The 20796-nt window shown below is 42.8% G+C and overlaps 1 protein-coding gene across 1 annotated transcript in view; it reads left to right on the plus strand.

The window, feature by feature from the left end:
• sez6a (seizure related 6 homolog a) overlaps positions 1-20796 on the plus strand; it is a 228112-nt gene that overhangs the window by 197004 nt on the left and 10312 nt on the right. The window contains exons 10-11 of the mRNA XM_060909600.1: positions 10414-10610; positions 14522-14716. Coding sequence (XP_060765583.1) covers positions 10414-10610; positions 14522-14716 — 392 coding nt within the window. The remainder of the gene's footprint in view (positions 1-10413; positions 10611-14521; positions 14717-20796) is intronic.

Genomic DNA, 20796 nt, shown 5'->3' on the forward strand with positions numbered 1-20796 from the left:
ACAGAATAAGTGATTAACCGTGAGTGTTATTATATTCAGTAAGAGAGAGGGAGAGGCACAAACCTTTGAACAGATCTCGTTGAGATTGTTTTACTATGAATATTTGAACATAGATTAGCTTTAAAAGAAACGAGTGCTAACTCTATTTAAGAAGAGCACACATCCGCTGTAATAATAAGTACTTTGATGCAGCTGAAGTTGATCAAACCATAAAGTGTAAAGAGACTTGGAGCTCCTTCTTAACAAACCTAAGAGCTCCTTCAGCTCCTTTAAGCCTGTCTTTAGTCTTTCGTTCTGTTCATGGTTGGCACGAAGCCCACACGCTGCTCAGAGTTATGCCCCTGAGGGCAACAGATTTTTGTCAGCCCGGTGATTGCTAAGCGTTTTTTAAAGCCCTTCCCTGGCCGCCAACACTTTGGCATTTCAAAACCCCGTGCTTAACTGTTCTAATTAAAAAGCAAGAGAGTTATATCAGCAGAAAAAGCTCATTTTTTATTGTTTGCGACCTCATTCAATCTCTTTAAAAGCCTGTTCGAGCAGGGCAGAGCTGGAAAGAACAGGCCTTTCGGGAGGGTGTTGATTTCAGTCTCGAGTCTTATGGAAAATGTTGAAGCAGTGATGAATGATCAGTCAGCTCCTCTGAAACAAGAACAGTTGGAACCGTATGTACTGTGTATCAGTCATCGCTCTATGGACGCACATAGCCGAGTCAGTCCTTTCATAGTTGTGTATCTAATCTTAGGCCATGTAAGCTTAGTGCTACTTCCAAACACTATAATGAGCTACATTATGGGTTGTTGTTGGTTTTTTGGGGGTTTTTTTTGGATGTCTGTCTCGCTTATTCTCAGTCACAGATTTCAACTGGGATTTTCAGAACAGACGATGATCTTACTGTGTCTGGAAAAGTTCACTGATACCCATCACCCTTCTGAGGGGCAATATTTTACTTCTACAGGCAACACATTTGGTCCAGTCCCATAAACTCTTTCCTGTTGCCTTCAGCACAGGGCCTCTTGCAGCTTTATTCTTTCTTTCTGGCCCCTTCCTCTGTGTATCATTTATATTCTGGAAGGAGATCAGAGAGTTGGTTAAACCCACGTGCAGCTCCACTCCACTCCAGGGCCTGCTGTAGAGGTCTGCGCGGGTCGGATTTTTCAGTCCCGCTCCCGCCCGCGCCCGCATTGTGCAGTCCCGCTCCCGCCCGCAAAGAATTATGATTTTTCAGTCCCGCTCCCGTCCGCACCCGCAAAGAATTATGATTTTCAGTCCCGCTCCCGCCTGCCATATTTTGTCCCGCTCCCGCCCGCAAATCCCGCATGATGCAGATGTTCGCGTTATTTCTCAGGAAAGTTCTTGTCTTGACACAGCGTGATGGTGCCCCGCCCCCTACTTTGAGTGGATTTGAGCATAAATATCTACAGCTCACGTTCACGTTTGTTATTATTTACCTTGTTTCTGAATTCAGAATGTTGAAACGGCAGCATGTAGACCTAATAATAATAATTATTTAAGTAGGCTAATCATTTAAGTATGCGCTCTCCCGTGGTGCGTCTCCTATGAATAATTAGTGTGAAAGGAGAGATGGATTGCACTCTTGAACTTATTCTTTTAGTTACATTTCTTTTCAGTTGTTTTTAGCAGCAGAAGGAGACAAACGTTTCGGCTGTTGCCTTCGTCAGTGTCTATAATAATAATAATAATAATAATAATAATAATAAAAAACAATAAAAAAAGACAGGCAAGCACGTAATTCCAAGTGGAAATTTGGTATATTTATTGTTCGGCCATACAAAACATTAGGCTAACCCAGTTTACATTTGTAAAGCATTTCTAACTAAAATGTCCGATTTCAGGACTCTTGACTTTTTAACGTTAATGTACCTCTTTTTAAAGCAGCACTTACTTTTGAAGCACTGTGAGCTTCAGTAAAGGAGCTCTGCTCTTCTGCCATGATCGGAGATCTCAAACACGGAAGAGGAAAGGAATCAGAAACGTACGAGAGATATTTATCCTCTCCTGGATCAGAATCAGAATCAGAATTCTGATGACCAGCTCATCTAAGGTGTCATTGAGGCATCATGTTATGGCCCTTTTCCACTACCCTTTTTCAGCTCGCTTCAGCTCGCTTCAGCCCGACATGGCTCGCGTTTCGACTACCTCAGAACAGCACGACTCAGCTCGCTTCAGCCCTGCTTAGCACCCAAAACTCGCACGGTTTTGGAGTGGGGCTGAAGCGAGCCAAACCGAGCTGAGTGAGGCTGGGGGCGTGAGCAGACACTCCCCTGTGCACTGATTGGTGAGGAGGAGTGTCCTCACATGCCCACACACGCCCCGCAAGCACGCTGGGATCTGTAAACACCGCAAACCCGGAAGAAGAAGAATTACGAGAATTTCTGAAGCCTTATGCACCTCGCCTCATCTATACGCTCTTGCCAGTATCTGTTGGCGTTGTCGGTGACAACAAGCCACAGAACCAAGACCAGCAACACTAACAACTCCATGTCCTCCATGTTTATTGTTTACCATCCGGGTCGTGAGACTACCGCTTAAAAGATCACTGATGTCACTGTTTGCGCCGCTTAACGACATCACGTGACGTCCACCCACTTTCGTTAACTCCACCCAATGTGTCCACCCACTTCCAGTCAGCATGGTTCAGCGCGGTTGTAGTCGAAATGCAACTCCAACAGCCCCACTCAGCTCGACTCAGCCCAACTCAGCACCGCACGGCTCAGCCCGACTCAGCCACGTTTGTAGTGGAAAAGCGGCATTAGTGTGGGTCACTGGAGGCTGGGTGTGAACGGCGAGTCATTAGAGTGATCAAAGGATTGCCCGTTAGGGTGATCAATGGCAAATTTAAGATGCCATTCCTCACCCAATCTGGCAATCTGACTCTCTCTGCAAATTTAGGCATCTTAAAATGTTTTTATTAATGCCAAATAAAATATCCAGCACAAATTATATATGATAGACATAAATTAATAAATGTTATTTTAAACACGTTTTTAGTTAGCGGGACTGCAGCTTATCACCGCTCCCGCCCGCGCCCGCATATGTGCACTCCCGCTCCCACCTGCCCCCGCAATGAGCTTTCAAAATTTGTCCCGTGCCGCACTGCTTTGCGGCGAGTCCCGCGGGACTCCCGCGGGAGTGCAGGGCTCTAGCCTGCTGCCTATTCTCACACTTCCCAGGGCATTCTCATGTATAATTAGACCTGATTAAGTCGTTGAATTGAAATGATTTGAGATGATCACAAATACTTATTTATCTACATATAAGGGTACTTAAAGTTCTCGGCCTCACCCAGAAACAAGGGGTGTAAAAGTCTCATCTTGGGGCAAAACTGTACATTATAAAGCTCTATATCACTGTCCAGAAAAATTCATATGAAAGAAGCAATCGCAGAAAAAAGGAGAGGAACGCTTCGAGCTGGCGTGGCAGAACCAAAAGCAGGCAAACGTGGCTTTGAACTGCTGCCCCATGCACCTTACTCACCCGACCTGGCACCGCCTGACTTCTGTCCGTTTCCCAAACTGAAATCGCACTCGCATGGTCGCCATTTTCAGAGTAATGATGAAGTCATCCATGCTGTTGAGGAGAATCTGGAGGCTCAAGATGTGCGCTTCTTCCACAAAGGGATGGCGAAGCTTGAACATCGGTGGACCGAGTGCATTGAAGTTGAAGGAGACTATGCTGAAAAATAATTCAAGAACAATCGTTCTTTCTCCTGTGATGTTTTCTAGGTGAGGCCGAGAACTTTTTGAAGCACCCTCGTATATGTATTTGTACAGTTAATTAGTAGTGGAAAATGCCGTCACTTTTGTTTCAGATAGTTCTCAAGACCTAAAGACAACTTACTCCTACAAGGACATGTGACGGAGAAGAGTGTGTGCGAGTGTCCTGCCCGATTCTGGGAGAAGGATTAGGAATATGATTTGCCGGCAAGGCAATCGAGTAAGCTGCGTGAAATCCTAATGATCGTTTAAGAGTTGGTCCTGTGGACACCCATGTGCACCGAGTCATGTAAACACAGCCTGGGCTCTGCATGAGTGATGCCGGGGATTTGGGAGACAGGAGATTGATGGGTACAAGAGGACTGTGCTTTCCTCTCGCTATCGACAGAGCGGAGGCTGCCTCCAAAGTGCTCTCCAGTTCACTGGTGGTGAATATTAACAGCGGCCGTCCTTAGGAGCTCGTGAAGACAGCCATGATGTGTCTGGCGAATAGCCAAGTTCTGGAACCTCCGCTAAAAGCATTTCGCTGCTTATTTTGCCATTTAGTTGAGGTAGGAGCGTGTGCTGAAGTGTGTGTGTGTTCTATTCAGTATAACTGCAAACACATTGATCAAATATGAGACATGGCACAACTTAAGATCTGCGGCATTACAAGAGTCATGACTGTAATGTAAATGTGTAGGTGTGTGAGTGATGGTTCTTCTGCATAATGAGCCTGATTCACAGATGATGCACTCACACATTCTCTCTCTCTCTCTCTCTCTCTCTCATACACTACAGCTAAGAAGAAGAAAAAACCGTGCAATTATTAAAAAAAAAAATTTGGCAGATTGTCTTATGAACCACCTGAACCAGCACATACTCATTAGAAAAACAGTGCACGCCACACACACACACACCTTGTAAAGGTTAACTCCATTGCACTCCAGACTTGGGTGTGTGGACACCTCCAGCAGGTTTTTATATTACAAATAAACAGAATGGCCACTGCAGAATTGAAAGCATGATTGATTCTTCCAGCTGACGCTGTTCGCTGCTCCGCCAGGCGCAGATCTTTCCACACTGTGTGCTTTATGCTTTTTCAATGCTTGTGTTTTTTTTTTTTTGGTCCAAAAACTGAGGAAAGCTCCGAATGACAATTATACCAAGTGTCCCAAATGCAGGAGCTCTGTTGCTCGCTCTTTGCAATACTGGATTGTCACATCTGTTTATCGGTGCGAATGCTGCCCTGCTCTTTAAAGTAAATAATTCAGCTTGTGAAGCAGCTCATCAAAATGCAAATGATGTCGAAGCCCATTGGTGTGGACATGTCGGCTCCAGCCCGTGTTTGTCTAGGAGCTTAAACAAAGCTCACAATGCGGAGTTCTGGTTAATGGCCAGGGGAGTTTACTTGCTTGAAGCTATGGCTGTACTATGGTAAGCTTCTCAAACGGCATTATCATAAACAGATCATTTTATTCCCATTACGCAAATACATCCACAGTCTTCTACATATTCATGCGCTTGAAGATCTCTGAATTATTCAGTGTTTATTTCCAGTCGGCTCCTGTCAATATCACTCTGGATTTAGATCCCACATAAAGCCTTTTGGACGTCGCTGTAGGACAGAGCAAGTATTTACCAGATACGCAGTAAAGTTGACAAGACAAAAGCGTGATAAAGTGAATGTGCTTTAGGGCATGGAAGTAGACACCAGACATACACGAATCATTCACACCTTATCGAGTCACCTACCTAAATCTACCACCATGGACATGGTTAGAACATTGAACCGGAGATCCTGGAGATCCTTTGCCACCCATGTGACGTCATTTCAGTACTGTATATTACGCTTAGATGCCACTTTCTGAGCAACACCAACCCACGCCCGGATCATCGCACAGGCTTCATATGGCTTCAGCCTGGGGCCCCCACGCCCCCCGCCTTGCAGGAGGGCCCCCAATTGGTCAAAAGAAAAAAAAAACCTTCATATTCATTGGCTCAAAATGAATATTTAAATAAACGGACGCTGATTGGGTGAGGCAAATCCGCCTTCCATATATAAACGTTAGACGTCACGCACGACGTCACTCCACAGTTGAACAGTGAACATGTGTGACAGAAAATACGAGAGTGGTGCTCAAAAGCGCAAGGTGCAACGGCAAAAAGCCCAACGTGACAAAGCTCTATTGAGCAATATACCAAAACTAACAGGGTTTTTTAAACCTAATAAAACCCAACTGGCAAGTGCAAGTCATCATGACACTAGCGTTTAATAATGTTTATATAATGTTTATATATATATATATAAAATTATATAATATAATGTTTAATAAGTTTAATAATGAAAAAAAAAACTTTAAAATGTAGAAAATAGACAGTTCTTTACAGGTACATGGGATAAGATGGTGGTGGCCGGGGGGGGCCTACAGCAACTTGTAGCCTAGGGGCCCCTGGCCATGTTAATCCGGCCCTGCACCAACCACATAGGTTCCCAACCATAGTCACAAACATGTGTTGTGAAGCTCAGACTTTGATAGATCCCTGTTCTTTAAATAAAACAGGGTGCCCACTCACACCTGATTATCATCCCGTTGATTAAAACACCTGACTCTAATTTCACCTTCAAATTAACTGCTAATCCTAGAGGTTCACATACTTTTGCCACTCACAGATATGTAATATTGGATCATTTTCCTCAATAAATAAATGACCGAGTATAATATTTTTTCCTCATTTGTTTAACTGGGTTCTCTTTATCTACTTTTAGGACTTGTGTGAAAATCTGATGATGTTTTAGGTCATATTTATGCAGAAATATAGAAAATTCTAAAGGGTTCACAAACTTTCAAGCACCACTGTAGTAATCTTTCGATTACGTTCATTATGTCTTATATTAAATATAGTTAGTTTTTTGTTTCTTTTTTATCAGACATCTAGTTTTTGGGTTTGTTTACCTGACATGTTTCGACGTACGACTGTCGTCTTCCTCAGTGTCACCGGATGTTATTGGTGACGCATCTTTTATCAGCTGATGATTCCGAAGGCGTGGCCTTCCTGTCTGGATTGACAGGTCAGTCACGCCTTCTACTGTCAGTTCGTCCCCTGCAAGATGGCACTCCAGGTATGGGAGAGCATGTATGCTCCCTCATCTCGGTTGATGGTCCTCGGGCTTCGCTTACGGATCTCTATGGCCTCCCTGATCCAGCGCTGATGTTTATTATCTTCTGTGCGGATGACTCTGGCATTCCCCCAGTCCATAATATGATTTTCCCTTTTGCAATGATCTGTTATGGCTGACTTATAATTTTCCTGTTGTGCCTTTTCTTTTATTGTTCGGGTTTGTCTTATAGCCGTCTCCTTTTCGCACTCTTTCTTATGTTCATTTTTTCTTGTGTTGAAACTCCTTCCTGTCTCCCCAATGTAAGTTTTATTGCATAATTGACATGGAATCTCATATATGGTGTTGCATCTGTTGTCCGGATGTATTCTGTCTTTGGGATGAACCAGGATCTGACGGAGTGTTGTGTGTGTGTGGTTTGACAGGTGTGTTAATGTTGTGTTTCCTCATTGCTCTTTGAATGCGTTCAGTTATTCCCCTAATGTATGGTAATGTAACTACTCCCCTGTGTTCTTGTTTGTTGGTTTGTTTTTTCTCTTTCTTCTGTGTTTTGTTGTTCTTAACCTGTTCCACCCCTTTGGATATTGCCCATTGTGGATATTGACATGCCTTCAGTGCGTGTTGTATATGTTGTTCCTCCTGTTCTTTGTCCTGTGGATCTGTAATTATTGCTGTGCGTTCATGTAATGTTCTGACTACTGATATTTTGTGCATTATGGGGTGTTCGGAAGTCCAGTTTAAATATTGGTCGGTGTGTGTGGGTTTTCTGTGTACTTTTATTTTGATGTCCCCATCTTCTGTGTGATGTATTTTTAAATCCAAAAATGCTATTGCCTGCTCCGTTTCTTCTTCATGTGTGAATTTTATATTACCGGTATTATCTATGGTGTTGAGATGGTCGGTGAGTTGTTGAGTGTGTCCCCTCTTCACTTTTTCTAATATGTCATCCACGTAACGTTTCCAGAGTGTTGGCCTGTATTTTGCTGGTATTGTAGTGAGTGCTTTCTGCTCCAGATCTTCCATGAAAAAAGAACAGGAGGAACAACATATACAACACGCACTGAAGGCATGTCAATATCCACAATGGGCAATATCCAAAGGGGTGGAACAGGTTAAGAACAACAAAACACAGAAGAAAGAGAAAAAACAAACCAACAAACAAGAACACAGGGGAGTAGTTACATTACCATACATTAGGGGAATAACTGAACGCATTCAAAGAGCAATGAGGAAACACAACATTAACACACCTGTCAAACCACACACAACACTCCGTCAGATCCTGGTTCATCCCAAAGACAGAATACATCCGGACAACAGATGCAACACCATATATGAGATTCCATGTCAATTATGCAATAAAAGTTACATTGGGGAGACAGGAAGGAGTTTCAACACAAGAAAACATGAACATAAGAAAGAGTGCGAAAAGGAGACGGCTATAAGACAAACCCGAACAATAAAAGAAAAGGCACAACAGGAAAATTATAAGTCAGCCATAACAGATCACTGCAAAAGGGAAAATCATATTATGGACTGGGGGAATGCCAGAGTCATCCGCACAGAAGATAATAAACATCAGCGCTGGATCAGGGAGGCCACAGAGATCCGTAAGCGAAGCCCGAGGACCATCAACCGAGATGAGGGAGCATACATGCTCTCCCATACCTGGAGTGCCATCTTGCAGGGGACGAACTGACAGTAGAAGGCGTGACCGACCTGTCAATCCAGACAGGAAGGCCACGCCTTCAGAAACATCAGCTGATAAAAGATGCGTCACCAATAACATCCGGTGACACTCTGAGGAAGACGACAGTCGTACGTCGAAACATGTCAGGTAAACAAACCCAAAAACTAGATGTCTGATAAAAAAGAAAAAAAACTAACTATACCACTGTAGTAACTTTTGGATTTAAAGCCTAGGGTAGGGAATTTTGGAGAAATCTGCAAGAGGAAGTTAGATTTTGAAAGTATCCAACTCAAAAACCCCACCCCCTCGCTTCAGCCGCCCTCCCAAAGCCACTCCTCCAAAACGCACGAACGCGCACTGTAATTGGATCAGACTCCAGCTCAACATGAAAAGTAAAGTAATCTACCGCAATACAACTGCCTGGGCACTTCATGAAGATATTTTCAGTAACTTTCAAATAACCAGTCGTAGCCATAGCTAAATATGTTCCTCTAGGAGTATCTCTGCCTTAGCATTGGAAACAAGCTAACGTTAGCCTGACTGTAACATCACAGTAACATAAGATATGCGCTATGAAGTGTTACTGTAACCATTAGCTTGTATCTCAGATTTGTGGTTAATTTTCATCTCATCTCATTATCTCTAGCTGCTTTATCCTGTTCTACAGGGTCGCAGGCAAGCTGGAGCCTATCCCAGCTGACTACGGGCGAAAGGCGGGGTACACCCTGGACAAGTCGCCAGGTCATCACAGGGCTGACACATAGACACAGACAACCATTCACACTCACATTCACACCTACGGTCAATTTAGAGTCACCAGTTAACCTAACCTGCATGTCTTTGGACTGTGGGGGAAACCGGAGCACCCGGAGGAAACCCACGCGGACACGGGGAGAACATGCAAACTCCGCACAGAAAGGCCCTCGCCGGCCACGGGGCTCGAACCCGGACCTTCTTGCTGTGAGGCGACAGCGCTAACTACTACACCACCGTGCCGCCCGGTTAATTTTTTTTTTTCCAAAAATTAAATCAAACATCAATCAAGTAGAAATTCGGCAGCAGTTTCGAATCCTTTCAGGTGTTTGTGAGTGAGCGCATGCGCGGGGGAAGGAGGGGCTGCCTGTCGTGTGTGCACAAGCCATGATTGACACTCCGTCAGACACTCCTCCTGGCTCCGATTGGTTATTTTGATTCAGGTGCAGTGGATTCTTGCAAATGGCATTAGGAGCACTAGTTGGCGCCAGAGGAGCCTGATTCCCCCCCACACACACACACAGATTATCTGTCTCATATACTACTGTCAGGACATAGTGACGGGTGGCACGGTGTTGTAGTGGTTAGCGCTGTCGCCTCACAGCAAGAAGGTCCGGGTTCGAGCCCCATGGCCGGCGAGGGCCTTTCTGTGCGGAGTTTGCATGTTCTCCCCGTGTCCGCGTGGGTTTCCTCCGGGTGCTCCGGTTTCCCCCACAGTCCAAAGACATGCAGGTTAGGTTAACTGGTGACTCTAAATTGAGCGTAGGTGTGAATGTGAGTGTGAATGGTTGTCTGTGTCTATGTGTCAGCCCTGTGATGACCTGGCGACTTGTCCAGGGTGTACCCCGCCTTTCGCCCGTAGTCAGCTGGGATAGGCTCCAGCTTGCCTGCGACCCTGTAGAACAGGATAAAGCGGCTAGAGATAATGAGATGAGATGAGGACATAGTGACAGTTTTAACAAATATGACAAAACGTTTTCTCTATACGGTTTACCTACTGCAGCTTTAAGTCGCCAACTACAAATAACAACTGCACACTTTTTACCCATTTGCATACACGTTTATGTGGGGAGTCTTCTGATCAGCAGTGCTGTGGTATTATATATCTATAACGTGTATAATGTGCTCTCTTACAGTCTTCATCTTGGGAAAAATGACATCCTGACGTTTTACGATGGCGATGACCTCACGGCCAACATCCTGGGCCAATACAGTGGCACTCTACCCAGATTCAAGCTCTACACCTCCATGGCGGACGTGACCATCCAGTTTCAGTCCGATCCTGCCACCAACATCTACGGCTACAACAATGGCTTCGTAGTGCATTTCTTTGGTAGGCGGCAGTTCTTTGGCTTTTTGGATCTGCAATTCTTTGGCTTTTAATCCTCTGCCATCATGACCATAGGTTTTGGTAAGATGGAACGATATTAATAATGACATGGCTTCAAACAAGATCAAGTCAAGAGACTATCACACGAATGCTACAGGCTACTATCGAGTGAATTTTTTATGATGTAGTGAACCCTGTAAATAGATAGTTGAGAGTCGACAATATTAAAGGAGAACTGAAGTCATTTTTAAACTTGTTTTATTTCTTAATGAACGTGTTATTCAATTACGTTTTCGGTTTTAGTAACCTTATATCGTGACTCGTATTGGCAACTAATTGCAATTAAATATTATACTTATCGGCCTATTCGGTTTTTAGCCATGTTGAATTTAGTTTGTTTGGTCCACGTCACTTATCCGTGCGATCTTCACAAGACTTAGAAACGTGAAGTGTCTGTTAGGGTTTTGCTGGGATTCGAACCCGGTTCGCTGGTGTGATAATCCAGCAAACCCCCACTAGGCCACCAGGGGGATGACTCAAGTGCAGAGGCGTGAGGTGAAAGCAGAGTATCAAAAACAGTTTATTTACAATATATACAATCCAGGGGAAAAACAAAAAGAATAATCCAAAAGATCAGAAGATATACAAAAATAAAAATATCCCAAGGTTCAATGTCCAAAATCCAACTCAGAAAAGAAGAGGCAAAAACTCAAACGCTCAGAAGATCCAAAGGTCAAAACAAAAATCCACAAAGTCCAAAAGAAAGCAACAAAAACCAAGAAAGCTAAGACACAGGCAAGGTACATGGGACAGAGGGAAGTAGCACTAACAGCATAGCATAAAGACTCTGTGACTAGGGACCAAACAGAGGAGTATACTATAAATACACAAAATAAATTGAACACAGGTGACGATAATGAAGACAAACAGGCAATCAACACAAACACAAAACACAGGAACAGTGGCGGTCTCTAGAGGCCAAAACAAACATGACAAGAAAAGGAAAAAAATAACAGCGGCCTCTAGAGGCCAAAACAGTCCCAGTCCTAACAGTGTCAGCCAGGTGTCAGTGCCGCCATTTTGAAAACTGTTTTCCAAACGAAATATTGCACGAAAAGGAGTTTAAATGACGATTACCGCCTACTTTTTTCAAACTTTCCTGATTGCTATCAAAACAAACAAAACTTCCAGCTCGATTAAATCAGCATTTGAAAGAGGGCGCGCACGTCTTTTGACAACGTTGGCAGATGTCGGTCGCTTTGATTTCCGCTGTACGTTTTACTTCCATCCTACAATGTCTCGCACAGGTCTCAACGAATCTCGTTTATGGCCATTGCTTTGACGTATGGACTGATATATTACAGAGCGTATTTCAAACACTCATAACTTGCTACAGCAGTGACAAAATAGCATTCCGATCAGTGGCGGCTGGCCCATAGGGGGCGCTCGGGCGCCGCCCTCCCAGATGTGGAGGGGAAAAAAATATAAAATATATCGACATATATATTTTTACAAATTTTATTATCAATGTCAGTTTTACTTAATAGTGTGTGCCTACATGCGATCTGAATTATTTAAACAACATTTCCACCAACTGACTCTCATTCAATGGTGAATTTCCACCGACAGACGCGTATCATTTCTCTTCTTGGGCGCTCGGCAAAGCGCCCCAGAAGTGCAGCCAAATAGCCAATCGTGTATGGTTGCTCGGGAAAAATCATAAATATTTGGCCAATCAGCATTGCCGAATTTAATGGTTTTGGGGCGCTGGAAATTTCGCCCCTGCTACAGAAAATGCATATCTCTCTCTCTCTCTCTCTCTCTCTCTCTGTCTCTCTCTCTCTCTGTCTTTGATGTTCAAAACTAGACTTTTGGTTCATATTGGACAATAATCACATCTTTCTTGTCATAGTTTGTATTCACAACAAGAGTGTCAACACTGTGTTTCACTCCCCCTCTCTCTCTCTCGTTTCACAGAAATACACCGAGCTCAGAACACACACACACAAACACACACCTCATTTCATAGTCACTCTCTCACACAGAAATCTTACACTCGCCTTAGAATCAGACACACACGCGCGCGCGCACACACACACACCACCTCTCTCTCTCTCACTCAGTCCCACACTCACCTTAGAAACCTTCCTCTCTCTCTCTCACTCATTCTTTCTCACACACACACACACACACACTCTCTCTCTCACACACACACACACACACACACACTCTCTCTCTCACACACACACACACACACACACACACACACACACACACACACACTCTCTCACACACACTCTCTCTCTCTCTCTCTCTCTCTCTCTCTCTCACACACACACACACATACACTCTCACACACACACTCTCTCTCTCACACACACACACACACTCACACACACACACACACACACACACACACTCTCTCTCTCACACACACACACACACTCTCTCTCTCTCTCTCTCACACACACACACACACACACACACACACTCACACACACACACACACACACTCTCTCTCACACTCACACACACACACACACACACACACACACACACACACACACACACACACTCTCTCACACACACACACACACACACACACACACACACTCTCTCTCTCTCTCTCTCTCTCTCTCTCTCTCTCTCTCTCTCACACACACACACACACACACACACACACACACACACACTGTTGATATATAGATTCACCTGAAATCATACCCTTGCTGTAAACTTCTCTCAAGAACTTGAGTATTGTATTTGATACCGTTCCTTTCCAAAGCATAAATGGAGCCTAATATAGCTGTAAATGTACTTTATCTGTGAAACTGCTGATTTTGAGAATGAAATTAAATTATTATTGTGGAATTGTTGTCATTTTCTGACTGTTCATTTGAATGCTTATACTGGACTAGGCAGGGAACTCTACTGGCACACACCAGCCCCACCAAGAATTTTTTTCACCAGCCGCCACTGATTCCGATATTTAATAAAATGATAAATAGAATTTTGATAATAAAAAAATTTGCCTTCAGTTCTCCTTTAATTCATCCAAAGTGCTGTCAAAGAGCTCATTTTGAGCCATTTGACAAAAAAATTGTTCCAATGCGCTTACACTTTGCCTTTGTGGAAATGGCTGCAAAGTATTTCTAAATAAAAACCATGTTATTAATTGATCCTCCTCCACTGAAAATGGTCATCGAGTCAGGATGGGGCAGCATTCTTCTTGTCCCAATGGGCCAACATTCGTGCTTGTTGCAGTTCCAATTATTGACCACTAGGTGAAATAAGGTGTGAGATATTCAGTGAGCTTGCGCGTGATTGCTCAAAATCTAAAAGCAGCATTTTTTAAAAATCCATTTGTCACTCAAACGAAGTTCTTAATACAATATTTCAGCTGAATTTAAAATGCATGGAGACTTGAATGAGGATTTAATAAAGATTAACATTTGTTGAACGGCTGTTATCAATTCAAGGTCAGAGAAGAGATACTGTGCCTATACAACATTGAATAATAATAATTATAATTTAAAAAAGCGAATCTCAGTAATCCATCTGAGCCCAAAACCACTGGTGTCACAGTAAGCATTAGTGCTGCCAGCTTGCTTGGCAGCGCCATACGTTGGCTTGTAGCACTGTGGACAAGCGTTGTGAAAGGATGTCATACTGCTCTCTGGCTGCAGTCTCATTTACATGCAAAATGATGCACAATGTGTCACCTCAGCAGTGTTCTCCCTTTCTAAACCCGCCTACTTGGCTGCAGCATTTGGTGTTCAGCTCCTCATGGTCAATGGGCGATTATGAAGCTAAATCTTCCACTCAGCCTTATACTAAATGATCTCGCTGAAATTTATCAGACGATATGATAATTCAATCCATTAATAACGTGCTTTTGTTCTCTCTGTCCTTAGAGGTGGCTCGCAATGACACGTGCTCAGAATTGCCAGAGATCGCGAATGGCTGGAAGAGCACTTCCCATCCGGATCTAATCCACGGAACAGTCGTGACCTACCAGTGCTACCCGGGCTTCCAGGTGGTCGGATCCGAGATCCTCATGTGCCAATGGGATCTGACGTGGAGCGGAGACGTTCCCAGCTGCGAGAAAGGTTAGTGGTCCTGACAACATCAGGAATATGTTAATAAGCGAGAACTTGGACGAGTCCTTGGACTTAGTCAAGTCCTTTTTTTTTTTTTTATCATCACACCCATGCCCCTTTTCCACCAAAGCAGTTCCAGGGCTGGTTCGGGGCCAGTGCTTAGTTTGGAACCGGGTTTTCTGTTTCCACTGACAAAGAACTGGCTCTGGGGCCAGAAAAACCGGTTCCAGGCTAGCACCAACTCTCTGCTGGGCCAGAGGAAAGAACCGCTTACGTCAGTGGGGGGGCGGAGTTGTTAAGACCGACAACAATAACAAGACCGCGAAAGATCGCCATTTTTAAGCGACGAGAAGCCGCAGCTGTACAAACGCGAAGTCATCCATTATTATTATTATTGTTGTTGTTGCTGCTGCTTCTTCCGCATTGTTTTTGCTTCGATATTCGCGCCAAGGTTTATGCAAACGTAGCGACGTAACTGACGTATACAGCGACGTAATGACGTATACAACGACGTAACTGACGTATACAGCGACGTAATGACGTGGCTCCGCTGAGCACCACGAGCGATGGAAAAGCAAGCTGGTTCTCAGCTGGCTCGCAAGTTGAACGAGTTGTGAACCAGCACCAGGACTGGCCCCGAACCAGCCCTGGAACTGATTTGGTGGAAAAGGGGTACCAGTGTCACTTTAAACAGTTTTTATGACTAAAATAATTTCAGCAGAATTAATTTCAATGTGCAGCCTGGTCAAAGTGCTCAAAAAATTGGAACCATGGCACATTTTGAGGTTTCATAAGAAAACTGGGGAGAGTTATTGCATCATAAAATCTAAGAGCCAATCATTTTCAAGTATGCAAATGCAGGTCATGGCAAGTAGAGAAAGCATGTAAGTGCGATGGTATAAGAGTAATAAAACATTTCGGGACGTGATGCTATTGGAAAATAATCAACATGAAGAGTAAGAGTGGAAAGAGTAACTCCACTTTATATGGAGCCGCATCACACAGTCCCAGTTTTGATCCCGTTATTTTCCGACATTCCTTGCGTAAGTTGAAATTAAGCTTGTATACAAAGAGTAACCTTGTGTTTAGCTCTCTACTGTCTCTGGCAAACTTTGCAAAGAACATTCTGCGTAATCTCTCATTGATGAAAACCAAATGGCTTTCCATTTTTCTTCCGAGTTAGTTTCCTCACACTCGAGGCTTTTTTTACATTGCAGTAATTTTAAGATTGGTGGCTAGCGAGAATTTATGGCCTGACTTTGGCTCTCGACATCCTAAAATTTGAGCTCGCAACCTTTCATTTATCACGAAGGTAGAACCTTGAGGATGATCTAACGCAGCGGTGATTAAATCATCATACCCTAGGGCTTTGTGGAAACACACAGCATCAGTCGAGTATTCCTCTCAAACACCCTCGCTGATAAACAGAAAGACCGCTTCATCTCTCGCACGCCGTTCCCAAGCATTTCAAAAGGCGAGGCGTTCAGAGTTATCGTTACACAGTGATAAAATCCCATCCTCATGGGCTTTGTGGAAGCACATCATCAGCCGAGTTTCAGTGTAAGTGGATCTACTGAATTACTCTCATAAAAACCTTTTTATAAGCAATATTGTTCGCGAAAGCCCAGCACTTATCTGTGTTCAATCCATTCACGTCAAAATTACACTTAATGAAAATCAATGTCCTGAATCATGTCGCACTCTGTCTGTCTTTTGATGTGATTAAAGTGTGTGAACAAAACCGGTGCAGTAATAAAACGCCAGACACGTGAAACAAAGCCGTGACTGTACAGACAAGTGACTCAGATGTTTTGGAGAGTTGAAGGGAAGAACTGCCACCTACAGGCACACCTATAAACCTATAACTGTCTCAGGATCTACAGTGGTGCTTGAAAGTTTGTGAACCCTTTAGAATTTTCTATATTTCTGCATAAATATGACCTAAAACATCATCAGATTTTCACACAAGTCCTAAAAGTAGATAAAAAGAACCCAGTTAAACAAATGAGACAAAAATATTATACTTGGTCATTTATTTATCGAGGTAAATGATCCAATATTACATACCTGTGAGTGGCAAAAGTATGTGAACCTCTAGGATTAGCAGTTAATTTGAAGGTGAAATTAGAGTCAGGTGTTTTCAATCAATGGGATGACAATCAGGTGTGAGTGGGCACCCTGTTTTATTTAAAGAACAGGGATCTATCAAAGTCTGAGCTTCACAACACATGTTTGTGGAAGTGTACCATGGCACGAACAAAGGAGATTTCTGAGGGCTTCAGAAAAAGCGTTGTTGATGCTCATCAGGCTGGAAAAGGTTACAAAACCATCTCTAAAGAGTTTGGACTCCACCAATCCACAGTCAGACAGATTGTGTATAAATGGAGGAAATTCAAGACCATTGTTACTAGACCCCGAAGCCGCCGCCAGGCGCCGCTAAAACCGCCATTTAGAATTTGAGCCGCCGCCAGCCAATAATTTTGTAAGCCAATTTGAGCCGCTATCTAATAAAATTTGGCTGAGCCACTAAGAATCGTGTACATCAAATAATGGGTTTATCCACATCATGAGCTACAAGAAAAGTGACACAAACATGATCAACTGTACACACTAGTAGTAACACAATAGAGATGTATAGGCATACACTGTAGAGATTTAGAACTGATATCACAGCACAGAGAGCCACCACAAGCTTGCCGTTGTGACTACCTGTCTGGCTTCCCGCCCCTCACACCGTTACCACGATACACTGGGGAACCCGGGAACCCACCCAGAGCATCAATCGACTCCGATATCAACGAGATGGCTGCATTCTTTGCCGCTGCTGAGGGAAAGTGTAAAGGTATTTTTTTTTGTTTGTTTGTTTGTTTCACATACTTCGAGATTGATAAAAAAAAAAGTACTCCACCACTCTACTTTCATCATAGTAAGATAGCTGCCAGTCCTTCACTGGTCATTGCTAGTGAGAGTAGATAGCTAGATGCCTTCCTCGAACAATCCAGATTAGCTTATTATTAGCAGTGAACTACAATCTTGCTAGATTTATATTTACAATGAAGTAAGAGACCAGGGGACCTGTGGTAATTTGCTATTTATTCCCCCCATTTGTTTGATCCGTTCGCCCGGATATATGCCACACAGTGACGTCCAGTATCAGCCATTTGTAGCCATAAACATTTTGGTGGCTGCAGCAGCCATTAAGGTTTTGGCTGAGTCAGCTAGCCAGCCAATAATTTCATCAGCCAGCCATTATCCTGAAAACAAACGGCTTTGGGGTCTAATTGTTACCCTACCCATGAGTGGTCAACCAACAAAGATCACTCCAAGAGCAAGGCGTGTAATAGTCAGCAAGGTCACAAAGGACCCCAGGGTAACTTCTAAGCAACTGAAGGCCTCTCTCACATTGGCTAATGTTAATGTTCGTGAGTCCACCATCAGGAGAACACCGAACAACAATGGTGTGCATGGCAGGGTTGCAAGGAGAAAGCCACTGCTCTCCAAAAAGAAGACTGCTGCTCATCTGCAGTTTGCTAAAGATCACGTGGACAAGCCAGAAGGCTATTGGAAAAATGTTTTGTGGATGGATAAGGCCAAAATAGAAGTTTTTGGTTTAAATGAGAAGTGTTATGTTTGGAGAAAGGAAAACACTGCATTCCAGCATAAGAACCTTATCCCATCTGTGAAACATGGTGGTGGTAGTATCATGGTTTGAGCTTGTTTTGCTGCATCTGGGCCAGGACGGCTTGTCATCATTGATGGAACAATGAATTCTGAATTATACCAGCGAATTCTAAAGGAAAATGTCAGGACATCTGTCCATGAACTGAATCTCAAGAGAAGGTGGGTCATGCAGCAAGACAACGACCCTAAGCACACAAGTCGTTCTACCAAAGAATGGTTAAAGGGGAATAAAGTTACTGTTTTGGAATGGCCAAGTCAAAGTCCTGACCTTAATCCAATCAAAATGTTGTGGAAGGACCTGAAGTGAGCAGTTCATGTGAGGAAACCCACCAACATCCCAGAGTTGAAACTGTTCTGTACGGAGGAATGGGCTAAAATTCCTCCAAGCTGGTGTACAGGCCTGATCAACAGTTACCGAAAATGTTTAGTTGCAGTTATTGCTGCACAAGGGGGTCACACCAGATACTGAAAGCAAAGGTTCACATACTTTTGCCACTCACAGATATGTAATATTGGATCATTTTCCTCAATAAATAAATGACAAAGTATAATATTTTTGTCTCATTTGTTTAACTGGGTTCTCTTTATCTACTTTTAGGACTTGTGTGAAAATCTGATGTTGTTTTAGATCACATTTATGCAGAAATATAGAAAATTCTAAAGGGTTCACAAACTTTCAAGCACCACTGTATATGTTTCCCTTAACTAAATTTGTACTGTTCCTGTGTTATTAGTTCATCCGGCCGACAGGTGATGAGTTTATGCCATCGTGTTGCCTGTCGTCCACATTTCACTAAAAACGCTTCTTCTCTCTCAATTCTTCACCAATTTTGATTCTTTCTGGCATGAAGGTAGGGGGACCTAGGGTGCATATAACTTCTACCCAGATTTGCGTAATTACAATTATTAATGAAGTTAATAGTGGACTAATTAAGCCTTAATGAGCAGTTCAGCAAAAATCGCTTCTTCTTGGTCAATTCCTCACCATTTTGGATTCTTTCTGGCAAATAGGTCAGTATTCCTAGGATATATATTGTGTATATAGCTTGCAACACTTATTGCGCAAGGCGTCCCAGTTTAGATCGTTCCTTCTGGACTAGACGGTGCCGGAGTGAACTACACCGTCATTGACAGTCTCGTTTTTATTCACCATGTTTTGTTCTGTAACTGAATCCCAAGTGAAGTTGAGAATATAGTGCAGTTCTGGAACACGTTATACCCTCGGAAGTGAACATATATAGTGAATATACAGCCATTTGGGACTTGATCTACGTGTATTCAAGGAGGATAACCTGATGAATTAATAAATAAATACATAAACATTACAATTTATAAGATAAACATTGCTTCCTTGTGGCTTTCTTATACTTAACCCTTTCATTCATAAATTATTTTAAAAACATGTGTTTTTAAATCTGCATTGGAATTTTGACTCTTTCTAATATATATATATATATATATATATATATATATATATATATATATATATATATATCTGGGTCTGTCTCAGAAACTGGGTACTGTGGGGGTACCCCACTAAATATACTCACAGTCAATAAACTATACGGTTTTGAATGGTGATGTTGGTTTTCCTTTGAAATAAAATGATAAGAGAAATAATACAGATAAAACTAAATCTTTGATGTGAATACTCTATTCAGAATTTGGCAAAAATTCTGCAAATTTGTGGAAAAATGGCGGCTTGATCTGGGACATGATAAATGGTCGACTACATCGCGTTCCCTTAAAAAGCTTGTAGTCCACTGAAAAGTCTACAGTTATCACTAATTGTATTTTAAGTTGTAACTTTATACACCTAAGGATTGGTGCGCTAACAGAATAATCATAACCGGAATAAAACATCATGCAAAATATTTCATCACCGTTGTAACTCCGTTTTCCGCAGACCCAAAACCAATACGATCGTGTGTTTTGATCTAAACAGAAAGCCTCAGGGTCGAGGTCACTACCTCACCAAAAGTAGTAACTTAAAATCACTACACCAGATAAAAATGTAGTTATAAATCTGCAATTTAGCTTTTTAAAACGAAAGCTGAAAGTTAGGTATAGAATATGTTTCTTACAGAATATGTTACGATGGTAGCTGGTCTTGTATGAATTTTTGAGCTATAAAATGAGTCGTGGTCTATTTTTTACCGTAGCGTGTTATTTGTGTGCGGGGAAGGACACACATTAACAATTTGCATGTGTAGAATGGAATTTTCCACTCCAGCAGTTAGAAGTTGATCGTGCTTCCATTTGCGGTCTTTCTGTTACGCGGGCGATCTGTTCGGACGTTATCACTGAAAAGGTGAGTTTTGACAGTTTTATTTTGTTTTAGTTTTGCAGTATAAGGCAATAGAATGTTTCTTTTTCATCTTACTTTCATATTTCGTCGTGTTTGCGTA

The sequence above is a fragment of the Neoarius graeffei genome, chromosome 25 (assembly GCF_027579695.1).
Source record: "Neoarius graeffei isolate fNeoGra1 chromosome 25, fNeoGra1.pri, whole genome shotgun sequence".
Taxonomy (NCBI): domain Eukaryota; kingdom Metazoa; phylum Chordata; class Actinopteri; order Siluriformes; family Ariidae; genus Neoarius; species Neoarius graeffei.